Below are 26,963 nucleotides of genomic sequence, written 5' to 3' on the forward strand. Positions count from 1 at the left end.
GACATTTCAGCAATACCTTTAACAGGCACAGTGCATTCTGATTGCACACTTAACTCTTTAGGCCCCAGGACCTTGCCTTTCCTCCCACAGTCCCAGTCTTGTATCCCCCCAGCCTGCTGTTCCCTTTCCACCACCCCTTTAAGAACAGTCTCACCATTCCTGTAGGGCATCCGGTGTGGAACTGCTGGGGATGATCTCTGGCCAAATATGCCAGACTGGACTTGGAAATCAGCATAGCCTCTCTCCTTGGTATTCTGCCGGAGCTCCAACTTTGGGGTACCGCCTCTTTGGAACCAGTTTCCTGCCTTGGATCCAGATGTAGGGGTCTCCTTTCGTACAAGCGAAGTTGCTCTCACTTCCTTGGCAGTCTGTTGGTAGAACTTTCTTTGTGGTAGACAGAAAAATTTTGACTGTTTTCCTACAGACTTTACAGGAGCTGCCACTGCTGCTTGCAACTCACAGAAATGCTCACCCTTCACTTGTGAGGCATTTAGCAATCTCTTTCCCAGACTTGGCACGCTGACTCTTTCCCAGTCACGGTGGAACTGCAGCCACCAGTCACCATCTTGCTGTTCCTGTTGCTTTCCAATAGCACTCACAGCCTCCTGCTGAACAGCTGTAGCATGGGGATTTACAGCACCAGTTGCCATATTAGTACAGTCTCTTAAGGGTAATGCTTACCAGGCTTTTAAACAGGTGTATGTCTCTTTAAAGCTCTGCCCGCATTCTCCACCAATTGTGACATGCCACTGGCCTGCACATGCACTTTTATGGGGAATTAGCGTTTGGTAGGCAGGTAGCGTAGGATTTTTGAGCTTAGAGACAGGGACACCAAGGCTTCAGACAAAAAACACAGGTTTATTAAGCACTGGACATTCCAACGAAAAGGCAACAGAAAAATGTTCAGGTTACAGTTCAACTTCACTGTAGAACATGCAGGGTACAGTTCAGCAAATACACTGCAAAACATTCAGGCTTTTCCCCCCTCTGGTCGCTCACCATCAAGGGAAACTCTCCCCCTCTTGCACCTTGAAGTATTTTGGCCCTGCTGGCTTCCCCTCCTGGGACTCAGACTCACCAGCCTCTACCAGTCCTTTTCTCTTTCTTTCCCCACAAGGGATTTAGGCTCCAACCTCTGGAACTCTCTTGCTGGCAGCAAAGCTCCTTCTGCCCAGCTCTGTCTCTTACAGCCCCTCACTTCCCTCCACTCTAGGAGGTGTTTGGAGACCTCTAAACTGTGCTCACACAGCTCTTTTACATTGCCAGGTAGCTCCTCTCTCAGCTGCCACTTAATTACCTGGCTGAGAGGGAATATTAACCCTACCTGAGCCAAGTATTCCTTTGCAGCACATACAATGCAGATTAAATGCACTCTTTTGTGTGTCTTTTGCTCTAAGACAGTGGTGTTTCCCAAACACCCTGTCACAATATATATATATATATATATATATATATATATATATATATATATATATATATATATATATATATATATATATATATATATATATATATATATATATATATATATTATATATATATATATATATATATATATTTATTTATTTAAAGAGGGGGGCTTCTACCCAGGGTTATGCATTGACACTTACTACTGATAAGCTTAATGTCAGGTTAGATGGGTACATATAGACATCAGGCCACTGGGAAGTTTTAGGTCTTCTCTTAAATGAGGCTGGTCACATGCCTAAAGTCTATATTTCAGACCAAAAGTTTTCAGGTAATAGGAATCCTCAGTGTCTGTTAGACAATAGAGATGGCCTTTGTTCAAGTTACAAATAGGACTGGCCCAGTATAGGAGTAGTTTGCTTATAAAACCAGCAAAACAAAGCATCACTGTGGCTTATAGGTCAGGTTTCTGCTCTGTGTTCAGAAGGCAGACTTACTTGGGTCTGTTTTTTCTTCAATTTTCCAATCCCCTAGTTAGTGTTTTTTTTTTAGAATACAGGGCTAGCTGTTCTTCCATACCAGATAGGTAACTGATTAGACAGCAGATGGAAGCATCCAATGAGTTCTAATTTTTTTCTCTTGAACCACCAGCAGTATTGGAATTTGCCTCCTCACAGTTACATACTGGTGTTTCTACCTGTTCTATTGCCTCAGGCTGTAACATACTTGATTCTCCTGAGCAGGATCATAGTCTTCCCTTATGTGAGACATTTGCAGTTATCACAGTAGAGTTCATTCTCCTACATCTGCCAGCCTTATTCATTTCTTTCTGAAGGAATTGATCAGTCCTGCAAATCTGTCTCACTTCAAACAGGATGTTTGGATGCGTTTGTGTGTTTATGTCTGTTTTGTCCATGTCTATCACATTGTTTCCTATACTAGAATGAGAATTGGGTCTATTGTACATTCTCACAGAGCTCTCTGTCCAGGTAACTTTCCAGATGCGACACTTCTATTAGCCTTGTTTGTTCTCTGATACACAATCCTGTGCCACTTCTGATACATATGACCCAGCATGGCTCTAGTGGATTAGAAGCCCTTCTGACACTTACTGGAACATCCATAGGGCCTCTCCAGTCCTATATGTAGTGAAGTGGACTCCACATATAAATATGTTCCTTACAGGTGGGATGAAAACACCGGCTTCGTGGTTGACTCTAACCATCTCTCCAGGGCATCCAACCTGCCTCCATGAGTCATGGGATTTCCCTTTAGCTGCACTGGGGTTATTTTGGATCTGTAACCTTAGGGGTATCCAGTTATAACTCTCGTAAAGACTAGGTTGGGTCAGCCAACAAGGGCTCTATTCCTTAGGCACTGTAGTTGCTCTGGTTTTCACTGTTAATTGAGTCTACCTCAACACAGGACCTTACACCGTGTAAGGAATTCTAACCCAATTTATGTCTCAGGTGCCCTTGTCCCTGTTCTTTTAGGATCTGTTTAAAGATCTGGTTCTGTTAAAACAGTTGTGACTGCTAGGCATTCTGATATGTAGATGTTTATGGTATATGCCTCGGGTGCCTCGTGATACTTTGTATACCCTGTACTTGTTGTTATATTCTAAACAGGTCATACCTACAATGGGTCTGTTCTGGGTTCTTACTCCTACCAAGTGTTTCTTACAGGTACCTTGCAATTTGCACTAAGACTAGGCATACATGTGATGGATGCTTCTTGGTGAGTAGGAGAGTAAGTATTTCTCTCTCTCTCTCTCTCTCTCTCTCTCTCTCTCTCTCTCTCTCTCTCTCTCTCTCTCTCTCTCTCTCTCTCTCTCTCTCTCTCTCTCTCTCTCTCTCTCTCTCTCTCTCTCTCTCTCTCTCTCTCTCTCTCTCTCTCTCTCTCTCTCTCTCGTAAAGTGGTTGTTATTGAACCCACTTGTTCCTCACTCTGACAGTGGGCTAACACACCTCTCTCTCTATAATATAGTCTATACTATATGTGGCTATTCTTAGCCTCGTGAACTTATTCTGGGGTTTTCACCTGGTGTCTCTATATTAAATTATAGAAGTTGCATGATTGTGGACTATCTAGTCCAGGGATCCCCAACCTTTTGAACCCGTGAGCAACATTCAGAAGTAAAAGGAGTTGGGGAGCAACACTAGCATGAAAAATGTTCTTGGGGTGCCAAATAAGTGGTGTGATTGGCCATTTAGTAGGATTGTCACCCTACATTGAGGTTCTGTTTGGCAGTACATCTGGTTTTTATACAACCAAAACTTGCCTCCAAGCTAGGAACTCAAAAATTAGTACCTGCTTTGAGGCCACTGGGAGCAACATCCAAGGGGTTGGAGACAAACATGTTGCTTACGAGCTACTGGTTGGGGACCACTGAATTCTAGTCAGTGTTATTCCATTCTTGATTACAGATTCTTTTTAAAGTGTATTCCCTCCCATTGGGAAAATCGTTTTTGCTACATCCCGATGAGTACTGACATGGAGTTCGTCTAGAGAAAAAGGAAGATTATTTCACACTTACCATGATCTTCCTTTCCTAGATGAACTCCATGTCAGTGCGGCCCACCCTTTTTTCCCATAATTTGAGAGCTTGTTACAAAGATGCCGGTAAGTGGGTGTGGTTGGCCTTTTAAAGGCTTGGGGAGGGTCCTTCTAATGGGAGCAGGGGCTATCCCTTTAAGTACTGACATGGAGTTCTTCCTTTTTACTGTTTCTGATATTAATTTCCATGGATTTAAGGCATTATTTAGACAAAAAAAATTGACAAAGCAAAGAATGTTTTCTATGGTGATCTTGCCTTATTTTTTGACGTACAATCATTTTACAGTCCATGGCTGGGTTAGCTCTAAGTGATATCTCAGATAGTTGCTGAATTGTTATTGGCATTTACTAACATGACTTCCTTGGTGCAAATAGAGGAAGACTTCCAGAGTTTCATGTTTATAACAATAAAAGATTTCTTTACTGAGATCTGGCTTTAGGTATTGTATAATTAACTGCTACACTCAAGTACCTCAAGCAAATCTCTGCTTTTAGGTCAAAATGAGGGATTGCATCAGAAACTAAGTAATTCTGACACGAATCTCTCTTATGTTCAGTTCAGGTCTAAGAAAAATAATGTAGCATTTGGGGGCAAATATACAGGTAAGTAGGCCTGCACTAGAGAACAAGATGGCAAATATCTCAACAGCCACCATTCTACTCCCCTTACTGCTCAGGTATGCAGGGACAAATGTCACCCACACACTACAGAACACCAACATACTGAAAGTGATGTTTTTAGCCTCATTAAATCGGTCAGGGAAATCCTTGGCTAGAAATGCGGCAATGAAGCTCATCACTGCCAAAGCTCCAATGTATCCAATTATAGAGAAGATAAAAATGATAGATCCTTGATTACACAGTAGGATAATGGTGTCAGCTTCAGAATAAGTATCAACATCTGGAAATGGAGGACTGGAGGCCATCCATACAACAGAGATTATAGACTCGCCCAAAAAACATACAAAGACAACTAAAATGGACAGTTTGAATCCTACATACTTCTTCAGCTTGCTCCCAGGCTTTGTGGCATTGAAGGCAATAATAACTGTCAGGGTTTTAGCCAACACAGAAGAAACAGAAATAGTAAAAATAACTCCAAATGCCACTTGTTGAACAAGACAAAATATTTTAGTTGGGTGCCCAATGAACAATAAAGTGCAGAGGAAACACAACATGAGGGAGATGAGGAGGAGACAGCTGAGATTTCGGTTACTGGCTTTTACAATAGGAGTGTCCCAATATTTTACGAAGATTCCCAACACTGCAGAAGTTGTGATGAAGAGAAATATGGCAGTTGAAGTTAAACTGACCCCCAGAGTATCCACATAAGAAAGGTAATTAAGAGCTTTAGGAACACAGTCAGTCTTCTGCTCATTGGACTTCTGGTCTTCAGGGCATTTTACACAAGTCATTGCATCTGAAATTCATAATATTACATGTAGTAAAAATCACTTTTATTCCAATTGGTTTTGACTTTTATTTCCTATGTATATCTACATTCTGTGTTTGTCATTGGCTGTTCCTACCTGTAGTATTAGACATTTCCCCATCTCCACACTGGACACAGTCATAACAACAAGGGGGTTCCCCTTCTATTTTAGACTTCCTGTATCCTGGGGAACAAGGGTCACTGCATAGGGACCGTGGAATCTCAATAATATACGAAGAAAAAAAAAATAGACATACAAGTGACACATTATATTTGAGTACATCAGTCCTCACCTTTTCACTGCTGTGTTTCATATTTTAGGAATTGTAAAGCTGATTGTCTTTGTCACTTTTGTACTGACATAATTCAACTTTTTTAGGTATAATTGTTTCATTTTGAAAGCCTTATCTATTGCATTAGTACTAACATCTTTTCTCTTGCAGACCCCATATAACTTACTGTCAGAATCAGCCCGGGACTCAAACTCTTGTTTATGCTGTTCTGGACACTTGCTGCATTTACCTCATGAGGCAGTGGGAGCTCTTGAGGCTGATTCTGAACTCTTGTCTTTGATGTTCCGTTTATCTGCCTGTTCCCAGTTTGTCTCCTCCCTTCTCATTACCCTCATGTGTTTCCTATTCCCAATCACCTTCCCTTTATAATCCCAGCCCTGGGCCTTGCTCAGGGCTGAGTCATTGAATGTATTTTGCCTGTTCCTGCCTTTTGTTTTCTGTATTCTGGCTGCCATTAAATCTACTATCATCATGTCTTTGCCTTCAATCACCTATGGCTACACCCCTGGGCATCCACCATATCCACTCCCCATGGAGTGGCTATCCTCAGTTACAGCGGCTCCCTGTTGTAAACCTTACACTTAAAAGCATTGCTACTGGTACAATTTCAGCCAGATGGTGTAAAGTTCTTATAACCCCCAGTTTTATGTTTCAGAAATGGAAAAGATAGCCCTGAATACCTTCAATGGAATAGCACCAAGTCATTGGTTCAGACATGTGGCTGACATGTGGGTCAAAATTAAAGCACATAAGGTTCGCATAAACTCGGTGAACAAAAGCATCAAGTTCACTTGGGGAGATATGGATTATGTAATGGTTATCAAAGAGTGGGGAAACCTGGATATTGAAGTAAATAGGAAACCCACTCACACCAATCAGTATTTGTTGTTTGATTCCCATCACCCTCTGGAACATAAACTGGGGGTTGCAGGAACTTTACACCATCGGAGCTGAAACTGTGGCAATCAGTGCAGCAGGAAAAGAGAAAAAATACAAATATCTGAAAGGAGATCTGGAAATTTGAGGATACCAGTAATGAGCCGTTATCAAAATAAAATCAAAGCCAAGCAAAATGACCAAACCAAGAAATAGAGGGAAGGAGCATAGCATAGTCATCCCATATGTGGCTGGAACATCAGAAAAACTGATTTTCAAGAAACATCACATTCCTGTGTATTTCAAACCCAGCAATACCCTAAGACAGAAGTTGGTGCACCCTAAAGACCAAACACCAAAGCCCTGTGCTGTCCAGTGTAGTGAAGAGTGCTCCAATCTGTACATTAGGGAGACAAAACAAGCGCTTTGTAAGTGAATGGCCCAACATAGAAGGGCTAAATCCTTAGGACTATACTCAGCAGTCTATCTACATCTCACATCTAACTACTCCTTTGAAGACAGCAATGTGCAGATTTTGGATTGAGAGGACAAATGGGTTGAAATCATCCCTGAACAGAGGAGGGGTCTTGCAACACCATTTATCATGAACCTACAATGCTGCTTTGACTTCCTTACCCCAGTGGCTTCACAACTTCCAGTCATGTATATTGAAAGATTAACACCTGCCTCAATGACAATCATGGTACCACTGTGACTGGATCACACTTTCACACATCTGTGAGTTTCATCTAACACTTACTGAAGTTTGATGGAACCATTGTGATTGGATATCTGTGACTGTACTAACCTGAAGGGTTTAATTGCCCGGGAATTCCCTACCACTTCAGTTAAACTAAAGAAGCCACTCGGATGAGTGGTAAAACTTTTTCAAGTAAAACTCTAAATGTCCAGTTGCCTTTGAATTAATTCTACTAGATACTGTTAGTGATGGGCGAATTTATTTGGCAGATGTGAATTCACTGCATGTTTCACAGTCTGCGAATAAATTCACGAAAATGCGCTGGTGTAAAAAAAAATTTCATGCCGGCAACAATTCTGACACCGGCTAAAATTCTGACACCGGTGACAATTAATACACGGCCATTGACTAATGGGCATCAGAATTGTCGCCAGCATCGGAATTGTCGGCAGCGTCCAAAAAATATAGCGCTGTCGTCAAAATTTGTGTTTCGTGAATTTAGCAGGAAATTCACAAATTTTGCGGCAAAACAGGAGAAATTCACCCATCACTGAATATTGTATATCATGACCTCGATAAATGAGAATCTTCATAAACATTTTAAGAGTTCATGTGTATTTTGTGTGTACCAGGCTATGATCATGGACATTGCTTCTGAAGGGAGCTTTTATAACTAGTTTTGGAAAGAAAACAATTAAAATAGTCAAATATAAAAGTCATTTTCAAGGAGCAATCCCTGTCTGATAATAGGGTTCATTACCCTCCTCACAAATGTATAACCTAAATAACTAGTGATGGGCGAATTTATTCGCCAGGCGCGAATCCGCGACGAAAATTTGCCATCAAAAACGGGCGCCGGCGTCAAAAACGAGACGCCGGCGCTGTTTTCCAGAATTTTTCACAGTTTCGCGAATTTCACACATTTTTTTTCGGCGAAGCGAAACGCCGCAAATTCGCCTATCACTATAAATAACTTCTATAAGGCTCACTTGCTTTCCAAACTCTATATATTTCTACAATAGTTTCTGAAATAAAATGAAATAGAGATTTCGAGTCAGCTTTACTCGTATCAGATTTGCAAAACAGATTTCTCTATGGTAATAAGACTCTATCTGGTCATGTTCTATTATTGCTTTCTCATAATTAAAACGAATTGAATGCTTTAGCAACAATACTACTCAGCAGATGTATGCCAATGTTTTAGCAAATACATGGAATTGCATTTACTCTAGTTTTGCAGATGATAATGGATTATGCAAAACTATTCTAACTTCCAATCAGAGATTTTAATAAATTGGAGAACTGAGCAGCAAATGGAGGGTTATACATAAATACATATATAAATAACATAAATGAGAGTTCTCCCACTGAGGCCTATTTATGAGGCTTCAATTTTTTCTGGTCGAGTTTTTTAGAGGGAACACTTAGAAAAAACACTTGCATTTTTAGAGATGTATTAAACAACAATTCTGCTAAAAATCTGAATCATCATCATTTATTTATATAGCGCTGTCAAGATACGCAGTGCTTTACTGCAGTTGGTGGATAACAGACAAGGATTACAGAGTACAATAGGGTTAGAAGGACCTTGAGATTAGAGTTTACAAACTAAAGGTTAGGGTACAATTGAGACATTAGGATTATATAAACACTTTGTCATTTTTGATACAGCAATGATTAATTAAGGTACATCGAATAAGCCTCTTTAAACAGATGGGTCTTTAAGGAGCGCTTGAAAGTTTGGAAAGAAGGAGAAAGTCTGACAGCTTGTGGCAGAGAGTTCCAGAGAAAAGCAGAAGCCCGAGAGAAGTCTTGTAGATGAGAATGGGCAGAAGTGATCAGAGGAGAAGTAAGGCGAAGCAGAGCAAAGGTTGCATGATGGAGAGTATTTGGAGATTAGAGATGAAATATAGGGAGGGGTTTCATTATTAAGGGCCTTGAATGTGAGTGTAAGTAATTTGAATTTGATTCTAGAAGAGATTGGGAGCCAGTGAAGGGACATACATATGGGAGCAGCTGATGTTGAGCGGTGAGATAGATGAATGAGTCTAGCGGCGCGTTTAGATCAGATTGGAGTTGTGAAAGGTGACTTGTTGGAATACCTATGAGGAGTAAGTTGCAGTAATCAAGACGGGAGATGATGAGAGACTGAATCAGTGTTTTAGTTGATTCTGAACTAAGATAGGGTGGTATTCGAGCAATGTTGCGCAGTTGAATACGGCAAGATTTTGCAAGTGTTTGAATGTGTGGTGAAAAAGACAGATGAGAGTCTAAGATGACTCCTAGGCAGCGTGCCTGTGTGGTGGAATGAAAGGAGGTGTTGTTTACGGTGAGTGAAATCTGAGGGACAGGGGAAGATCTTGGAGGAAATATAATGAGTTCTGTTTTAGAAAGGTTCAGTTTCAGGTGGTTCTGTGACATCCAGGAGGAGATAGCAGAGAGACAGTCTGTGACTTGGGAAAGGACAGAATTAGAAAGATCAGGAGTAGACAAGTAGAGTTTGGTGTCATCAGCATAAAGGTGATACTGAAGACCAAATGACTGAATGAGTTTTCCTAGTGAAGTTGTATAGAGCGAGAACAGCAGGGGGCCAAGAACAGAGCCTTGAGGAACTCCAACAGAGAGTGGGAAAGTAGTAGAAGTAGAGTTAGAGAAGGAAACTTTAAAGGAACGGTCAGACAGATAAGATGAAAACCATGAAAGAGCAGTGTCCCGAATGCCAGATGAGTGTAGAATGTCAAGGAGGAGTGTGTGGTCAACTGTGTCAAAGGCTGCAGAGAGATCTAGAAGGATTAGAATGGAATAATGACCTTTAGACTTTGCCAATAGAAGATCATTGGTTACTTTGGTGAGTGCAGTTTCAGTCGAGTGTGATGGGCGGAAGCCAGATTGCAGGGGGTCGAGGAGGGAGTTGTGAGTGAGATGCTGGATCAGGCGTTTGTAAACAAGCCTTTCTAGTAATTTGGATGTGAATGGAAGAAGGGAGACCGGTTGATAGTTAGTGGGAGAGCTGGGATCAAGGGAAGGTTTTTTGAGGATAGGAGTGATTAGTGCTTGTTTGTATAATGATGGAAAGGTACCAGTAGAGAGTGAAAGATTAAATAGGTGGGTAAGTGCAGGAGAGAGTGTATCAGAGATTGGGTGGAGAAGGCGAGAGGGTATGGGGTCAAGGGAGCAGGTGATGGGTTTTGAGCTGGCTAGAAATTTTCTAACTTCATCTAGAGTTGCAGGGGTGAAGGAGTGCAAAGTAGATGTGAGTGGACTGCACGTTGGTCTGAGATTGTTGTCGGACGGTATGCTCAGCCTAATGAGATCGATTTTTTCATTAAAGAAATGAGCAAGGTCTTGGGCGGTAACATTAATAGGTGGAGGGGTGGAGGGGGGCATAGGAGTGAGTTAAATGTGGCAAACAGCTGCTGTGATTTGGAGGACATAGTAGATATTAGATAAGAGAAGTATTGTTCTTTGGCTAATGATAGAGCTCGGTTATAGCAGGAGAGCATAAATTTGAAGTGGATGAAGTCAGGATCAGTACTTTCTCCACCGTCGCTCAGCTGATCTACTACATCTTCTGAGGTACCGAGTTACACTAGTGTGCCAGGGTTGGGGTTTAGCTGGCCGGCTGTGACGGGTGGTAGAAGGTGCAAGGGAGTCAAGTGCTGTTGAAAGGGCATTGTTGTAGAGAGAAGCTGCAATATTGGGACAGAGAGAGTATTAATTTGAGATATGGATTGAGCTGATACTGTTGATAATTGTTGTGGTTCAAAGGCATTAAGGTTTCTGTACGTGTGGGTAGAGAGAGATGGTTGTGAAGGTGCAGGTGAAAGCAGTATCTGAAAGGAGAGTAGATGATGGTCAGACAGAGGGTAGGGAGATTTAATTAAGTTGGATGGGCAGCATGAGTGGCAGAATATAAGGTCAAGAGCATGACCCTCGATGTGGGTAGGTGAGTCGGTCCACTGAGAGAGACCAAATGAAGTTGTTAGAGAGAGAAGTTTAGAGGTGGCAGCAGAAGCAGAGTTGTCAATGGGGATGTTGAAGTCCCCTAAAATGAGAGCAGGTGTCTCATTGGAGAGAAAGTATGGAAGCCAGGCAGCAAAGTGATCCAAGAAGGTGGAGTAGGGACCAGGGGGCGATATATAACAGCAACACACAGAGAGATTGGAGAAAACAAACGTATGCTGTAGACTTCAAAAGAAGTGAAGGAGAGAGAAGTCGGTGTAGTTAGATTTTGAAACCTACATTTGGGGGAGAGAAGAAATCCCACCCCACCACCATGTCGGCCATCCGGTCTAGGAGTGTTACTAAGTGAGAAGCCTCCATAGCAGAGGGCAGCAGGTGAAGCAGTGTCTGAGGGGGAGAGCCATGTTTCAGTGATTGCAAGAAGGTGAAAGGATTTAGCTACAAAGAGGTCATGGACTGCTGTTAGTTTATTGCAGATTGACCGTACATTCCAGAGGGCACATGAGAAAGGCAGGGAGGGTGCTGGTTTTATGTGAATTAGGTTTGCAATATTAGAAGTGCGTAAAGTCTGAGAGACTGGAAAAGACCTTGTTGAATGCCTGAGAGTCGAATAATACTCCAGCTAAAACCTTCCAATGTCATGAAGAAGTTTTTGTATGATAATCTGAAAAAATTGTACGATTCAAACGCCCATTTAGAAAAAGTCGTACAATATGAATTTTCACGAGATTCTGTCAAGACTTTTCCCACACTGACTTTTTGATAAATGAGTTCAATTTGGAGATGGGAGTTAGGATGACTTTATTTTCATTTAATTATAAAAAAAAAGCCACGAAATGCACGTTTTTTCATTGGAAAATGAGGCTGAAAATTGCATATGTTTTAACAAACTGGTAAAATAAATAAATAAAGTTCTCAGAGAACATTTTCATTGGCTTCTATACAAATTCACCAGCTTTTACTTGATGAGTTTTTTTCTAACAACTTTTTTTGTTTTATTTTTTAATAAATGCAGACTATTCGAGGTTACAAAGAATATTCTAAAGTATACGTACTTTTCACTGCGTTTCATTCATATATATCCCCCTTAATGTAAATGTTTTGGTGGCCTCATTGACTGAGAAGGATTTGGGTTTTTTGTGGATAACAGATCATGAACTCTTGGCAGTCAGTGTCTACTACAGACAAATAAAAGAATCATTGTGTATCAGTATAGGTGTATAACTGTTAGAGCTTTACCTCTGTGAAGAATGGACTCCACAAATTAGCACTGGAATTAATGTAAAGGTAATTCTGTTTATTTGACTCATCAAAACTTCCAACTTTACTGCGTAAAACAGAATCATCGTTTAAGAAGAACCACTTAACAATGTCAAAACGAGCTGGAGGGTCTCCATTATCTTTGAAGAACAAGATGTTTCCAGAAGGAGTTTTATACGTCACATTGTGAATAAAAGAATTTAACTAAAATAAATAGAAAGGAAGAGTCAGTTTTCTTTAAGATCATAAGGCAGATATACAGTATGTTCCACAGGGTCAGACTGGAGCAGTGTGGGCCCACCAAAGAAACTGGTGCAAAGGGCCCACCCACCACATTCAGATTTCTTGATGGTACTAGTGGCTTAGATGGTAACAATAGTGCTAAAAGGCTAAAAACAAGTTAGTGCCAACACAATTGTGAAAATGCTTGTGTCATTTGTACAAGTAAAGACAAAATGTTGCAGCTAGTGGCACAGAGATAAGAGTAATTAATAAGGGAATGATCTAGTAGCCCTGTGTTTAATAACATCACAAGCAAATATAGATAAAAATAACATAATATAATACATTTTGGATCTAGGCACTTCTCCAGACAGAAATGATACAATATTTTTACTAAATCATGGACCATATATAAATGTCACAAAGATGTTTAGGGATAGTACAGAGCAAGGGGGCTCACTGGGACTGGGGCCTAACAGGAAATTTCCCGGCCCCCCCGGCAGACCAGTCCAACACTGTGTCCACAAGTGCAGTGAGCAAAGGGCAATTTCCAGCACAATCACAATATTTTTCCCACAATGCAATGGTTTAACCCAGGATTCCAGCACAGTTGAGAGGGGGAAAAGTGCTTTGCTCAATTACAGGGATTGCCAGAAGATGCCTAGTGAACCTTAAAGCTACTGTTTGCTCTGGAGGTGGCAGTAGCTTCAAGGTTCCTCTGCATCAGGAATCTGTCTACAGATCTAAAATATTGTGTTTTAGTTTTTGTGCAGTAACATGTTAAGGGTGTCATGTATATTAAAATAAACTGCCTCTACTCTGTTCTTGTAACTGTGAAGACTCTGGTGGTCTAGGGAGCCGGCGGGGACGCTCGCTGCATTGATCCTTCTGTCATGGCTTCCGGGTTCTCTATGGCGCGTGCGGCGCGCATCTCCTAGATTTACTGTATGTGCAAACGATGCTGGCGTGATGACGTCATTTAAAATTAAAACTATTTAAAGGGTCTTTGAATTCTAACTCATTGCCCGTTGTTAGGTTCATCTTTGAGAGTTCCTGGGTGCTATTCCACCCCACACCACTGCCCGATCTGAATTTTTTTTGAATATTTCTCTATTATTTTAGAGAAAGAATGGCAATGTTTTTACAGCAAGACAATTGCTTTATTATATACTTTATTTAATATTATATGTGTCATGATACAGGCATGTGAGAGTTAATAAAACAGGCCTAGGTATCATGAAAAAAAACATTTCTGCCAGTACCAAAATCAGATACAAAATAACAGACCTCTCTTTACTACTCTGGAATTAGTCACGTGGAAAGGGGTCACAGGCTGTGGTGTCCTGCTCCAAGCTCTGGCTGATAAGAGCCATTCCAGGTGGGGCAGTAAAAGCCCAAGAAGGGGGGAATTAGTGTTCACATTAAGGCCCCTCATAGGTGATGTGGGAGTCAAAACGAAGACTTTCGTAATAGATACACCGGGTTAGCCGCTTACTAGACACACAGTCTTTTGTTAGCATTAACTCTTCCACGGTATCATAAAACCGTGGAAGAGTTAATGCTAACAAAAGACTGTGTGTCTAGTAAGCACCATTGAAAGTCTTCGTTTTGATAGCAGCGGAACTCGTTGCATTAATTGGGCGTCTAATTAATAGTATAATGTTTCTTTACAGATGCCATTATTGACTTTTCAATTTTCAGCACGCGGCATCTCAAACAAAATCTCATACTGCAACTTTGGAGCAAATACATATCTATCAATTTGACACTTTTTCCTCCTCCATTTTTAACAGGATTTATGAAGTATCAGCAAAAACGGCTCAGAATGAATTTACCAGCCTGACTTTTCTCACTTATCAACTGCATTTATTCAATATATCATCTTGATTAACTCATTTCTATTTTTCAATGTATTCGTATTGGATATTTAGATTGCCATGAAATTTTGCATGTATTTAACTATTTATAATTTAAAATGATGAATTAAACATGAAAATTTTAATAGTATGGGTGTTTGGAGTTTCTAGTTGGATGGCCCAATGAACTAATGCCCTCTGTTTGACTTAATACTAGTAAAACCTCATCGAGTGCTGATTGGAAACACTTTCTTTCTCTTTTTTTCTATTATGAAACCCAGGGCCAGGGCAGCCATCAAGATCTTGGGACCTCATACTGTTGCCTACCAGAAGCAAAACAGATGGTTGATGATATTCAGTGCAAGGTCACGTCTTTTTAAAGATACATTTTTTTCACACATTTAGGGGTACAGTTAAAGTAATGGTGAGCTATCCAGACTGAATGTTGTCTTGTGATGTGATACATAGGCTTGAGGTCAGACAAGCAGATAAAATGAATGAACAGGATAATGGATGAAGATCAATTGCAGCATATTGTCCACCATAGTTTTATTAGAGATGGACATGTGGTGGACAGAATGGTGTAATAACCAGCTGTAGAGTATTTTACTCTACAAATATTAAAATATTTGTCACAAAATATTCTTCATTAAATTCATACTATTTTTGCTTAAAGTGGACCCGTCACCCAAAAAAATTATTCAAAATCCTATTTTATTACATTATTCAAGCAAAATGAACTTTAATTACACTATATAAATGATTTGAATCTTGTTTCCTCCAGTCTGGGAATTCATAATTATAACAAACAGGCAGGAGCCATTTTGAGGACACTGTTATTAAGACCAGCCTTGTATCATCTCAGAATCTTGTTTGTGCACCAGAATGTCCATCCCCATGCCCTGGTTACACAATTAAAGGGTAAAGAGAACGGGGGAATGTGTGGAGGGAAGTGACATGTAGGAAGTGCTGAATGGAAAGTGAAAGCAATTGTCTGCCCCACCTCTATGCCTAGGCATAGAGGCGGGGCAGACAATATTTGATTGACAGCTGAGATTTTTAAATGAGTTTACAACAGCTATGAATGCTTTAATAAAAATAGAAATTGGATTTCATGTTTAATTTGAAAAAGACTTTTATTAAACAGATTTTTGTGTCTGGGTGACGGGTCCACTTTAAAGGAACAGTAACACCAACAAAGTTAAGTGTTTTGAAGGAATGACTATATAATGTACTGTTGCTCGGCACTGGTAGAAACACTATTCTTTATACAAACAAGCTGCTATGTAGAATGGGGGCAGCCATTCAAGCACAGGATACACAGTAGATAACAGATAAGTACTACTATAGTTTATATAAACAAGCTGCTGTGTAGCCATGGGGGCAGCCATTCAAGCACAGGATACACAGTAGATAACAGATAAGTACTACTATAGTTTATATAAACAAGCTGCTATGTAGCATGGGGGCAGCCATTCAAGCACAGGATACACAGTAGATAACAGATAAGTACTACTATAGTTTATATAAACAAGCTGCTGTGTAGCCATGGGGCAGCCATTCAAGCACAGGATACACAGTAGATAACAGATAAGTACTACTATAGTTTATATAAACAAGCTGCTATGTAGCATGGGGGCAGCCATTCAAGCACAGGATACACAGTAGATAACAGATAAGTACTACTACAGTTTATATAAACAAGCTGCTGTTTACTAGCCATGGGGGCAGCCATTCAAGCACAGGATACACAGTAGATAACAGATAAGTACTACTATAGTTTATATAAACAAGCTGCTTTGTAGCCATGGGGGCAGCCATTCAAGCACAGGATACACAGTAGATACCAGATAAGTACTACTATAGTTTATATAAACAAGCTGCTATGTAGCATGGGGGCAGCCATTCAAGCACAGGATATACAGTAGATAACAGAAAAGTACTACTATAGTTTATATAAACAAGCTGCTGTGTAGCCATGGGGGCAGTCATTCAAGCACAGGATACACAGTAGATACCAGATAAGTACTACTATAGTTTATATAAACAAGCTGCTGTGTAGCCATGGGGGCAGCCATTCAAGCACAGGATACACAGTAGATACCAGATAAGTACTACTATAGTTTAAATAAACAAGCTGCTGTGTAGCCATGGGGGCAGCTATTCAAGCACAGGATACACAGTAGATAACAGATAAGTACTACTATCAGGGACGCCATCAAGGGGGACAGGGGTTACTGTTGTTCCGGGCCCGGATGGTTTGGGGAGCTAAGGGGGCCCAGCTGTGCTGCACTTACTTGCATAGCAGGGCCCCTGCCATCATTGAGCTGCTAACTCTGGAAGGGAGGGCGGGGTAGAGTTTCGATGGCTGCTTCTTGCTTTGTGCGCTCTGATTCGCCATGAAGTGTAAGTCCCGGTAAAGCTGCATGTGGATTGGATGGGTGAAGTTTGAACCTCCCCTCTACTTTATCCAATCACTATTTGGCTTTACCGGGACTTACATTTCAATGGCGAATCAGAGCATAGGAAACGGAAGATACTGGCATTTGAGCTCTCTGGTTAAGGTAAGTGCATTTTCTTTTTTCTTTTCACTTCTATGGGCACTGGATAATTGTTTTTTTTTTTTAATAATTCGTAGGGGCCCTGGCAAATTTTTTTTTTTTTTTTTTTTTAAATAACTTGTAGGGGCCCTGGCCAATTGTTTTTTTTAAATAACCCTGACCAATTGTTTTTTTAATAACTTCCGCCCATCACACTCAACTGAAACTGCACTCACCAAAGTAACCAATGATCTTCTATTGGCAAAGTCTAAAGGTCACTATTCCATTCTAATCCTTCTAGATCTCTCTGCAGCCTTTGACACAGTTGACCACACACTCCTCTTTGACATTCTACACTCATCTGGCATTCGGGACACTGCTCTTTCATGGTTTACATCTTATCTGTCTGACCGTTCCTTTAAAGTTTCCTTCTCTAACTCTACTTCTACTACTTTCCCACTCTCTGTTGGAGTTCCTCAAGGCTCTGTTCTTGCTCTATGCAACTTCACTAGGAAAACTCCATCATTTGGACTTCAGTATCACCTTTATGCTGATGACACCAAACTCTACTTGTCTACCCCTGATCTTTCTAATTCTGTCCTTTCCCAAGTCACAGACTGTCTCTCTGCTGTCTCCTCCTGGATGTCACAGCGACACCTGAAACTGAACCTTTCTAAAACAGAACTCATTATATTTCCTCCAAGATCTTCCCCTGTCCCTCAGATATCACTCACCATAAACAACACTACCTTTCATTCCACCACACAGGCTGCCTAGGAGTTATCTTAGACTCTCATCTGTCTTTTTCACCACACATTCAAACACTTGCAAAATCTTGCCGTATTCAACTGCGCAACATTGCTCGAATACGACCCTATCTCAGTTCAGAATCAACTAAAACACTGATTCAGTCTCTCATCATCTCCTGCCTTGATTACTGCAACTTACTCCTCACAGGTATTCCAACAAGTCACCTTTCACAACTCCAATCTGTTCTAAACGCGGCCGCTAGACTCATTCATCTATCTCACCGCTCAACATCAGCTGCTCCCATATGTATGTCCCTTCACTGGCTCCCAATCTCTTCTAGAATCAAATTCAAATTACTTACACTCACATTCAAGGCCCTTAATAATGAAACCCCTCCCTATATTTCATCTCTAATCTCCAAATACACTCCTTCACGAAACCTACGCTCTGCTTCTGATCTTCGCCTCTCTTCTCCTCTGGTCACTTCTGCCCATTCTCGTCTACAAGACTTCTCTCAGGCTTCTGCTTTTCTCTGGAACTCTCTGCCACAAGCTGTCAGACTTTCTCCTTCTTTCCAAACTTTCAAGTGCTCCTTAAAGACCCATCTGTTTAAAGAGGCCTATTCGATGTACCTTAATTAATCATTGCTGTATCAAAAATGACAAAGTGTTTATACAATCCTAATGTCTCAATTGTACCCTAACCTTTAGTTTGTAAACTCTAATCTAACCCTATTGTAATCCTTGTTTGTTATCCACCATTTATTCCCTGTTTGCTATAACTGCAGTAAAGCACTGCGTATCTTGACCGCACTATATAAATAAATGATGATGATGCTATATAAATAAATGATGATAATAACTTGTAGGGGCCCTGGCCAATTGTTTTTTTTAAATAACTCTACTGTGTATCCTGTGCTTGAATGGCTGCCCCCATGGCTACACAGCAGCTTGTTTATATAAACTATAGTAGTACTTATCTGTTATCTACTGTGTAGCCTGTGCTTGAATATCTGCCCCCCATGAACTAGAAGTAGAGTAGAATTCTATTCCTGGAATAGAAGATTCCAGGAATATGAAACCTACCTTCCATGGCTTGAATTTATCATTTAGACTTCCTGCAGGTTCCAGGTGATGGGTTGGTGTTTGAACAGAAAGCAGATTATGAAGGGCATGAGCCAGTGCATAGACTGCGGTGTAAACTTGATAACCAATTCTGAAGTCAAATTTACCAAACGTTGATAAAACCTCATTATTCAGGGATTCATTGCCAGAACATTTCTGAACTGGAACACTTGTATTAGTCTTCAGAAAGTCGGTAAATGAGCATCCATGTAATGTTTCCCATATTGTTGTAATTACATCATCATTGGGGTAGTTAATGGGAGTCATTCTGTAAAAAAAAGTTTCAAACCCAGGGATCTCTCCTCCCTGATCAGATAATGACAAAGTGCCATTTAGTAAGGTTTTAACATTTCCATCTATAAAGTGGATGACAGTGGGGAAAAAGGAGGATGTGAGCCAAATTTTCCTTTTGACTTGTCTTAAAGAAAATAATCGTATAATGACATTGATGTGCATTGGAGTTAAAACCAGAACAATCACATCAACACCCTCTTTATTAATTGTATCAGAAAGTGTTTTAAGGTTAAGAAGTAAATAAAAATAAACTTTCTCCATAAGGAAAATAGAAAAGGCAACACAACCACCATAACTTTCTATGCCTTTCCTTATTCTGTCAAGAGCTCGTTCCCCACTTTCACTGTCAGATATAATGAGGCCCACCCACTTCCAACCAAAGTGCTTCAGCATCTGCACAATCCCATCCATTTCTGATACTTCATTCGGAACAGTTCTATAGAATGATGGAAACTGGATTCTGTCGTTGTAAATGGGATCTGTAGTGCCATAGCTGACCTGGAAACAATATAATGACTTGTTATTTTACCAGCAAGTAAGTATAAACATGCGGAGGCCTATTTATCAACAGTCTCATTTTAGTGGTTTTAGTTAGGTTTTGAAACCAAAAATAAACTCCCTTTCTCTAAAACCATGAATGCCATGACATTTATTAAAATATCCAGTCTATGAATGATGTGCTAAAAGATACCTCGAAAACCTCTAAAAAGTCGAGTCCAAATTGTTTGAAAATAGTCTAACAGGATCAGTGCAGCTCCAACTGACTTCTATAGGACCTTAACAACTTTTACCTGCCAGTTTTTTGTATTTGACTTTTTCCTGGTTTTTCAAGTAATAAATCTTGAATCTTGGCTATTTACTAAAACTTCTTTTCTTTTCACATATTTTACCAGAAACAAACTCAACCCAACTCCCATCCACAATTTTGGCTACCGGTAATTAACTAATAGAAAAACTTGAAAAAATCAGAAAAAACTCAAAAATTTTAGATTTTACAAATACCAGTATTTTTCTAGTTTATAGGCTTAAAAACTTTAATTAATCAAGTTTTAGAGTGAAAACCAGCATCAAATACCCCAAAACACCTGAAAATCATGAAAGCAAAAAACATCTTCAAATGTTTAAATGACCTTTGCCATTGAGTTTTACATGATTAGACAGGTTTCAGATTTGGATTTTTGCTGCTTTGGAGCATAATAAATCTCTAAAAAAAATTTTCACTAAAAATTTTTTAGTGAAAAAAACTTTTTATAGAAAGCAAAACTCAACCTTTAATAAATAGACCCCTTAGAGAAATTGAAAAAGCTATGAAAAACGATGTGTGCAAAAAAGGAAACCTAAATTTCAGTAAATAAGCCCCTTACTTTAGTAAATAGACCCCTTACTTTGACAAATAATTTATATTTTTATATTTGTAAATTAAATACTTTGCTTTAAAAAACTATTTTATTCACAACATTTTGAACTAGACTAAAGGAAAGATTAAAGGAGAAGGAAAGCTATAATCAATGGGGAGTTTTAAATGTTAGGCACCCTCCAATGATTATAACTGAGCTACTGGTTTCCAAAAACCGCATTAGCTACACTAGAAGCGCCACTCTTCCATCACTCTTCCATCTTCTTAGTCTTCTTGGATCCTCTCAATGGCCCAGTCCAGGTGAGCATGAAGTGAAAAGCCAAATTTACAGGCAAAAAGCCAATGTTTTAATCTACCCAGCTCAGGGTCACCGTGAAGATCCATGAAGTGGAAGAAGATTGCAGGGTGGAGCTTCAATACAATTACCCATGACCAGTGCAGTTTTTAGCTGAGAGTAGGGATGTAGCGAACCGCCGATAATGTGTTCGCGAACGCCGTTCGTGAACACCGGCAAAAATTGCGAACAGTTCGCGAACTTTGAACATCCGAAAATCGTTCGATTCGAACGATCGAAGGATTTTAATCGTTCGATCGAACGATTTTCGTTCGAATCGAACGATCGAAGCCATTCGATCGAATGATTTCATTCAATCCAATGGCTTCGATCGTTCGATTCGAACGAAAATCCTTCGATTTTAGCGATCGAATGGTCGAATGGTCGAACGATTTTGACGCGAACGCCTATTGGCGAACGTCGCGCGACGTTCGCGAACTTGCGGCGGACGCGAACAAGTTCGCCGGCGGACAGTCCGCGACATCCCTAGCTAAGAGGAGCAGTGGCCATGGTCTCGGGAAAGACACTATAATTGTCATGACATTTGGCAACCAAAAGGCCTTTATATGCAGAGGAATATTTTTTTAATGGGTGTAGAAAAGTAGCATTGGAAATCAGCAAACTTTGATACTTGGCATGGCATTAAAAGGGCAGTCTACCTCCTTGTTCAACATGAGCTCAATGAATTGGCTTGTGTGGGATATACTTTTGAATATTGTTTTTATAAGTAAAAATCGATGGTTTCTGTTATTGCTTGGTCTCTGTGATGTAGGTAATTTGATTCCTAGGGCACAGCTAAACAACAGTTCATTATCTAGATAATCTAACTACAGGGACCAACATGTTCTTCTAGATGACACTGTGTCTACCTGTGTGGAGATCCTGAATGTGTTCTGACATAGATAAAGACATACAGAAGATATTCTTTGAGTTGTAAAAATTAAGGTGTCAAATTATCAAGGTGTTATTGTAAGGTAATATCACACCATCCATTTTATTTAATTTACACAATCTTTAAGAATACCTCCTGCACTACAGTTCCCACTATACTTTAATCCTTGATAAAATATTGACGTATGCTTACACTTGTAATTGACAACAACTGAGTGGTGTGGTTGTGCAAACTGTGTTTTGTTTGCTCAGACTTTAAGTGGATAACCCTGACCTTTCTGTCACTTAAAATGCCATAAACTGGTTTTAAGTCATACAAATTAATACTTGCCTGTGGGTACTTGAAAATCCCTGCAAGCTGGGCTATAGGGTAGCTCGACACATGCGACAGGTCTCCCAAAATGCCAATTAGTTTCATTTTCATTTTCAAACATGCAAAATTTGGGATTTTATAGTTTGCTCCTGAGATTATGTCCAATGCACCAGAGAGAGCCTTAGGTTCAGCTGCACAAGAATCAAATATCTGGTAGCCCAGGGTAACATTAGGTAAAATCCATGAGCTTCTATTAATCTCTTCAATGGCAAACTTGAAGACCAGAAGATGACGGTAAAATCGAAAGGATGTGCTGTTTAATATTGGATACAATTTGAGATATAATCAAATATCATAATTAAACAGTATATTAAATATTTTAGTTAAAGGGATCCTGTCACCAGAAAACATGTTTGTTTTTTTTAATCCGTATCAGTTAATAGTGCTACTCCAGCAGAATTCTGCACTGAAATCCATTTCTCAAAAGAGCAAACAGATTTTTTATATTCAATTTTGAAATCTGACATGGGGCTAGACATTTTGTTAATTTTCCAGCTGCCCCTGGTCATGTGACTTGTGCCTGCACTTTAGGAGAGAAATGCTTTCTGGCAGGCTGCTGTTTTTCCTTCTCAATGTAACTGAATGTGTCTCAGTGGGACATGGGTTTTTACTATTGAGTGCTGTTCTTAGATCTACCAGGCAGTTGTCATCTTGTATTAGGCAGCTGCTATCTGGTTACTGTCACGGCCGGCACCCGATACCAGAACAAATGCCAAGCACCCTGGTCTCGGCTCGGCTTCACCAGTAGTGTGACCACCGTTGGGCTTCGGGAGGAGCCCTCAGCTTACTTGGGTTCCACCTGGACTTAACGAGGGGTGCAAGGCGAGATGTTCTGGCTGGCGAAGGGGCACGGCTGTTTAGCAGAGTCTTTAGGCCGAAGGTCACGGTACAAAAGGTCAAGGCAAGCGGATGGTCAGACAGGCTGGGTCGAGGCAGGCAGATATCAAGAATCATCAGGCAGGCAAGGGTCAAACCGGGTTGTCAATCAAAAAGGGTTAATCAAGAGAGGTAGTCGGTAATCAGGCAAGGGTCAGGATCCAGAAGTCAGAATAGTCAAAAGCCAGGCAAGGGTCACAACAGGAATCACAAACAGGTTCAGACAGAAATAGCTTAAGCTCAGAAGCACCAGGAACAAATCTTATCATGGGCAATGACAACTGTGGGAATGCCCCTTTAATACTTTTGAATTTGGCACCATTGCGCGCTGACGTCATTACGTCAGCACGCATGCGCCTTTAAATCCGGAAGTGCGCATGCGTGCGCGCACTAGGGGAGAGCCGGCACAAGAAGAGGATCGGTGCGGCGTGGCGGGAGTCCCCTCCGAGGGGGCGGCAGGCGTCCCTGCCATCCCCCCACTAGACCACCAGGGTGAGACTTCGTTACAGTTACCTTCCCATTGTTCGTTTGTTTGGCTGCTGGGGGGGAAAGGGAGGAGCTGATATCAGTCCAACTTGCAGTACAGCAGTAAAGAGTGATTCAAGTTTATCAGAGCACAAGTCACATGACTTGGGGCAACTGGGAAATTGACAAAATGTCTAGCCCCATGTCAGATTTCAAAATTGAATATAAAAAAATCTGTTTGCTCTTTTGAGAAATGGATTTCAGTGCAGAATTCTGCTGGAGCAGCACTATTAACTGATTCATTTTGAAATTTTTTTTTTCCCATGACAGTATCACTTTAATATAATTTGTTGTATGTTCTTAATAAAGTACGGAATCTATTCCATAAAATAATGTAATGAACACTGAACCAACCGAATAGTCAGAGCAAAAAGCAAACAAACAAAACACAGTATTTATATACATAAGTGGATCTTGGCTCAATTTAGCTTTCAATGTAAATAACAGGAAATAATATATAATACATTTTGCTTAAAAGGTGTTTCTATTCTTAAATTAGAAGTAAACCCTAAAAATGAATGTGGCTAAAAATGTCCTATTTTATATAGTGAACTTATTGCACGAGGCTAAAGTTTGAGCTTGTCAATAGCAGCAATGATCCAGGACTTCAAACTTGTCACAGGGGGTCACCATCTTGGAAAGTGTCTGTGACACTCACATGCTCAGTGGGCTCTGATTGGCTGTTGAGAAGCTAAGCTTAGGGCTCGTCACTAATTATCCAGCAGAAAATGAGCTTCCCTGGCTGTAATATAAGCTGATGCTACAGGTTTGCTGATTATTCAATTCTGATGCTAATTGCACTGGTTTCTGTGCTGCCATGTAGTAATTATGTGTATTAATTACTAATCAGCCTTATATTGTGACATTTCTATTCTATGTGTACTGTATATTGTGAGTGGCTCCCTAAGCTCAGTAAGTGACAGCAGCACAGAGCATGTGAATCAGTGAATCAGCAGAAAAGAAGATGGGGAGCTACTGGGGCATCTTTGGAGACACAGATCTTTACTGCTAAAGGGCTGTGGTTGCCTTGGGCTGGTACAGAAGCACAAAACATCATGTACAACATTTCTACCTACTTCTTTAGTTAGGCTTTAGTTCTCCTTTAAGGGTGGTGACCAAAGTAAGCTATAGAACAGAAACCAGTCGTAGTAGAAGGGCCTCTGCAGAGAAATCTGGAAATCTGAAAAAATGATGCTCTGATACTATTATGCCTAATTTGCTTTCAAAAATATAAGTAAAGTCCAAACGTTATGAAAATGAATTGTTGCTTTCTTAGTTGGAACAGGTTACCAGAACTTTGTTCAGCACCTTTTATGTCTAAATACTCTGCTCTTCTGTTTGGTTCTGCCCACATACTGCAGTTCAGGGTGACAATCACTCTGATCAGATGGCAGTGATCCTTCTGAGGATTGAACAAATATGTCTAGAGATATGGAGAGCTCCAAAGATAGGAAAGTGATAAGGAAAAGGTCTTATTGAAACTATAGCTATAAGTTTGATTCTGACTAGGCACCATTACTTTTTTTTCCTTTTCGCTATTAGTAAAGGAGACACTTTCTTTTTCTGATGAACAAATATTATCTCTGCCATAAAACAGGACAGGACTGCTGCTTACGATGGGGATAAGAAATGGATTTGCATTTAAAAATAAAAAAAGCTTTATTCTAAAGAACTTAATTGTACCCGTATAGCAATGTAGGACTGTTTCATCTTGAGAGGAGGGAAGCCAGGAGAAGATAGACTAATAACAAAATAAACAGTTGAACAGTTGAATTGAGAGATTGGGAATGGTTCAGTGGACGCACATAGTCTATGGATATCTGTTGAAATACTAACATATATTTCAATACATACATAGTACACAAACATGAAGGACATACCTCATACATATAATATTCGTTTGATATTGAATTGGTGAAGGAGTAAAACGCCAATGGAAATCACTGAGTTGAAGAACTGCACCAACAATGAAATCCCCATCTTGGAAAGTGTTGGAGTAATTGTTTTTCCATAGACCACATCCAGGGGATGAATAGTGACTGACACCAGATGCTGCTGGAAAGATCTGCAGAAGAACGGTCAGTATCAGCATGATTCCTAAGGGAAAGTATCACTGCACAGATCAAGCTGTGGGTAGATAGAACATGTTTATGAAGAGGGAATCACTATGAGACTCAATTTATCCATCCAGCAGATCTTATTTTTATAATACCTTGAGAAAACGCTGTGACTGTTATTCTTTTCTACACCACATAGCAAAACAACTTATTTATACCCAATATACTGTTTTTATTTCAGTATTTTTATTCTAAGACTAACATAGTGAACCCTAGGGGGTCATGAGCTGTAAATATCTAAAAGAAACAAACAGTGGTTAAGTGACAATAATATATTAGCAACAATCCATCATTCCCATTACTTTCCTCAATATATTCCTTAGAATTGAGAACCTTCAGCAGTACATCCCTGTCACCCTGTCTTCCATGACCCTTAAAGACCACCCTATGTGGCTTAACTCAGATGTAATGATTTTATAAGGGTAAAAAGTAAAAGTAAGTGTGTGAGTTATTTTGCAATGTATAATTCATTTTATAGTTACTGTGGCTTATAAGATATTCACAGTTTTAGACTGCTGCTATCAGGCTTTCAACTCTGACTCTCTATCAGTCAGTGTGTCAGAGACCTTAGCAGACTATGCACCCCCTGTATAGTCAATTAACACTAGCGCTACCCTTAATGTTAGGCAAATCTTTAATGAAGAACGACCTGAGAGTACTTTCAAGTTATACATTTAGCTGTAGCAAGCAATGCCATTCAGCAGCAGGTACAAGCCTCGGAATATTGTCCTGTATTAAAAGGAATATAGTTTCAGGGGAGGATAGAGTCATTCTTCCCCTGACATGAGGTAATGCCACATGTAAAATATGCAGAGATATTATTGAGAACTTTGGGAAGAGCTAGCAAGCTGATCTAGTTGGGATTGTTTATGATGGGTAAGAAGCACTTATGGGGGTGCACTTATGTGGAATTGTAGACTTCTGCTCTGTCTTACTGTAAGTTCTGGATAGGGAAGTGCAGGGAGGTGGGGGTTGAAAGCAGAAAGGTAGCCAATTCTTCTAGAGGGGTTGCCGTGGTGATGGAGGGCAGGTGGAGGGCTGAGGGGGCAAGTTATAGTTGGGACAAGAGGTAGTTGCATTGGCCTCAGGTATCTGTTGGCCTGGCACTGATTGATCCTATGATAGGTCCTATTGCTCTTTTATAAAGAAGTAGGGAATTTCCCCCTCCAGAGGCAAATTAGAGAATGGCTTAAAGGGATACTGTCATGGGAATTTTT

At 40.2% G+C, this 26,963-nt stretch overlaps 1 protein-coding gene across 1 annotated transcript; it reads right to left on the minus strand.

Moving 5' to 3' along the window:
* Nucleotides 1-4,139: 4,139 nt before the first annotated feature.
* Nucleotides 4,140-25,721, minus strand: LOC121393963 (vomeronasal type-2 receptor 26-like). Its single transcript, XM_041563825.1, has 6 exons — nt 25,510-25,721; nt 25,313-25,370; nt 18,941-19,771; nt 12,467-12,691; nt 5,493-5,616; nt 4,140-5,383 (listed from the first exon to the last, which is right to left on the minus strand). Exons 1-6 carry the CDS (start codon nt 25,719-25,721, stop codon nt 4,485-4,487), a joined length of 2,349 nt encoding a protein of 782 aa, XP_041419759.1. The 3' UTR covers nt 4,140-4,484.
* Nucleotides 25,722-26,963: the final 1,242 nt, after the last annotated feature.

Source organism: Xenopus laevis, chromosome 5L, assembly GCF_017654675.1.
Source record: "Xenopus laevis strain J_2021 chromosome 5L, Xenopus_laevis_v10.1, whole genome shotgun sequence".
In the NCBI taxonomy this organism is placed as follows: Eukaryota; Metazoa; Chordata; class Amphibia; order Anura; family Pipidae; genus Xenopus; species Xenopus laevis.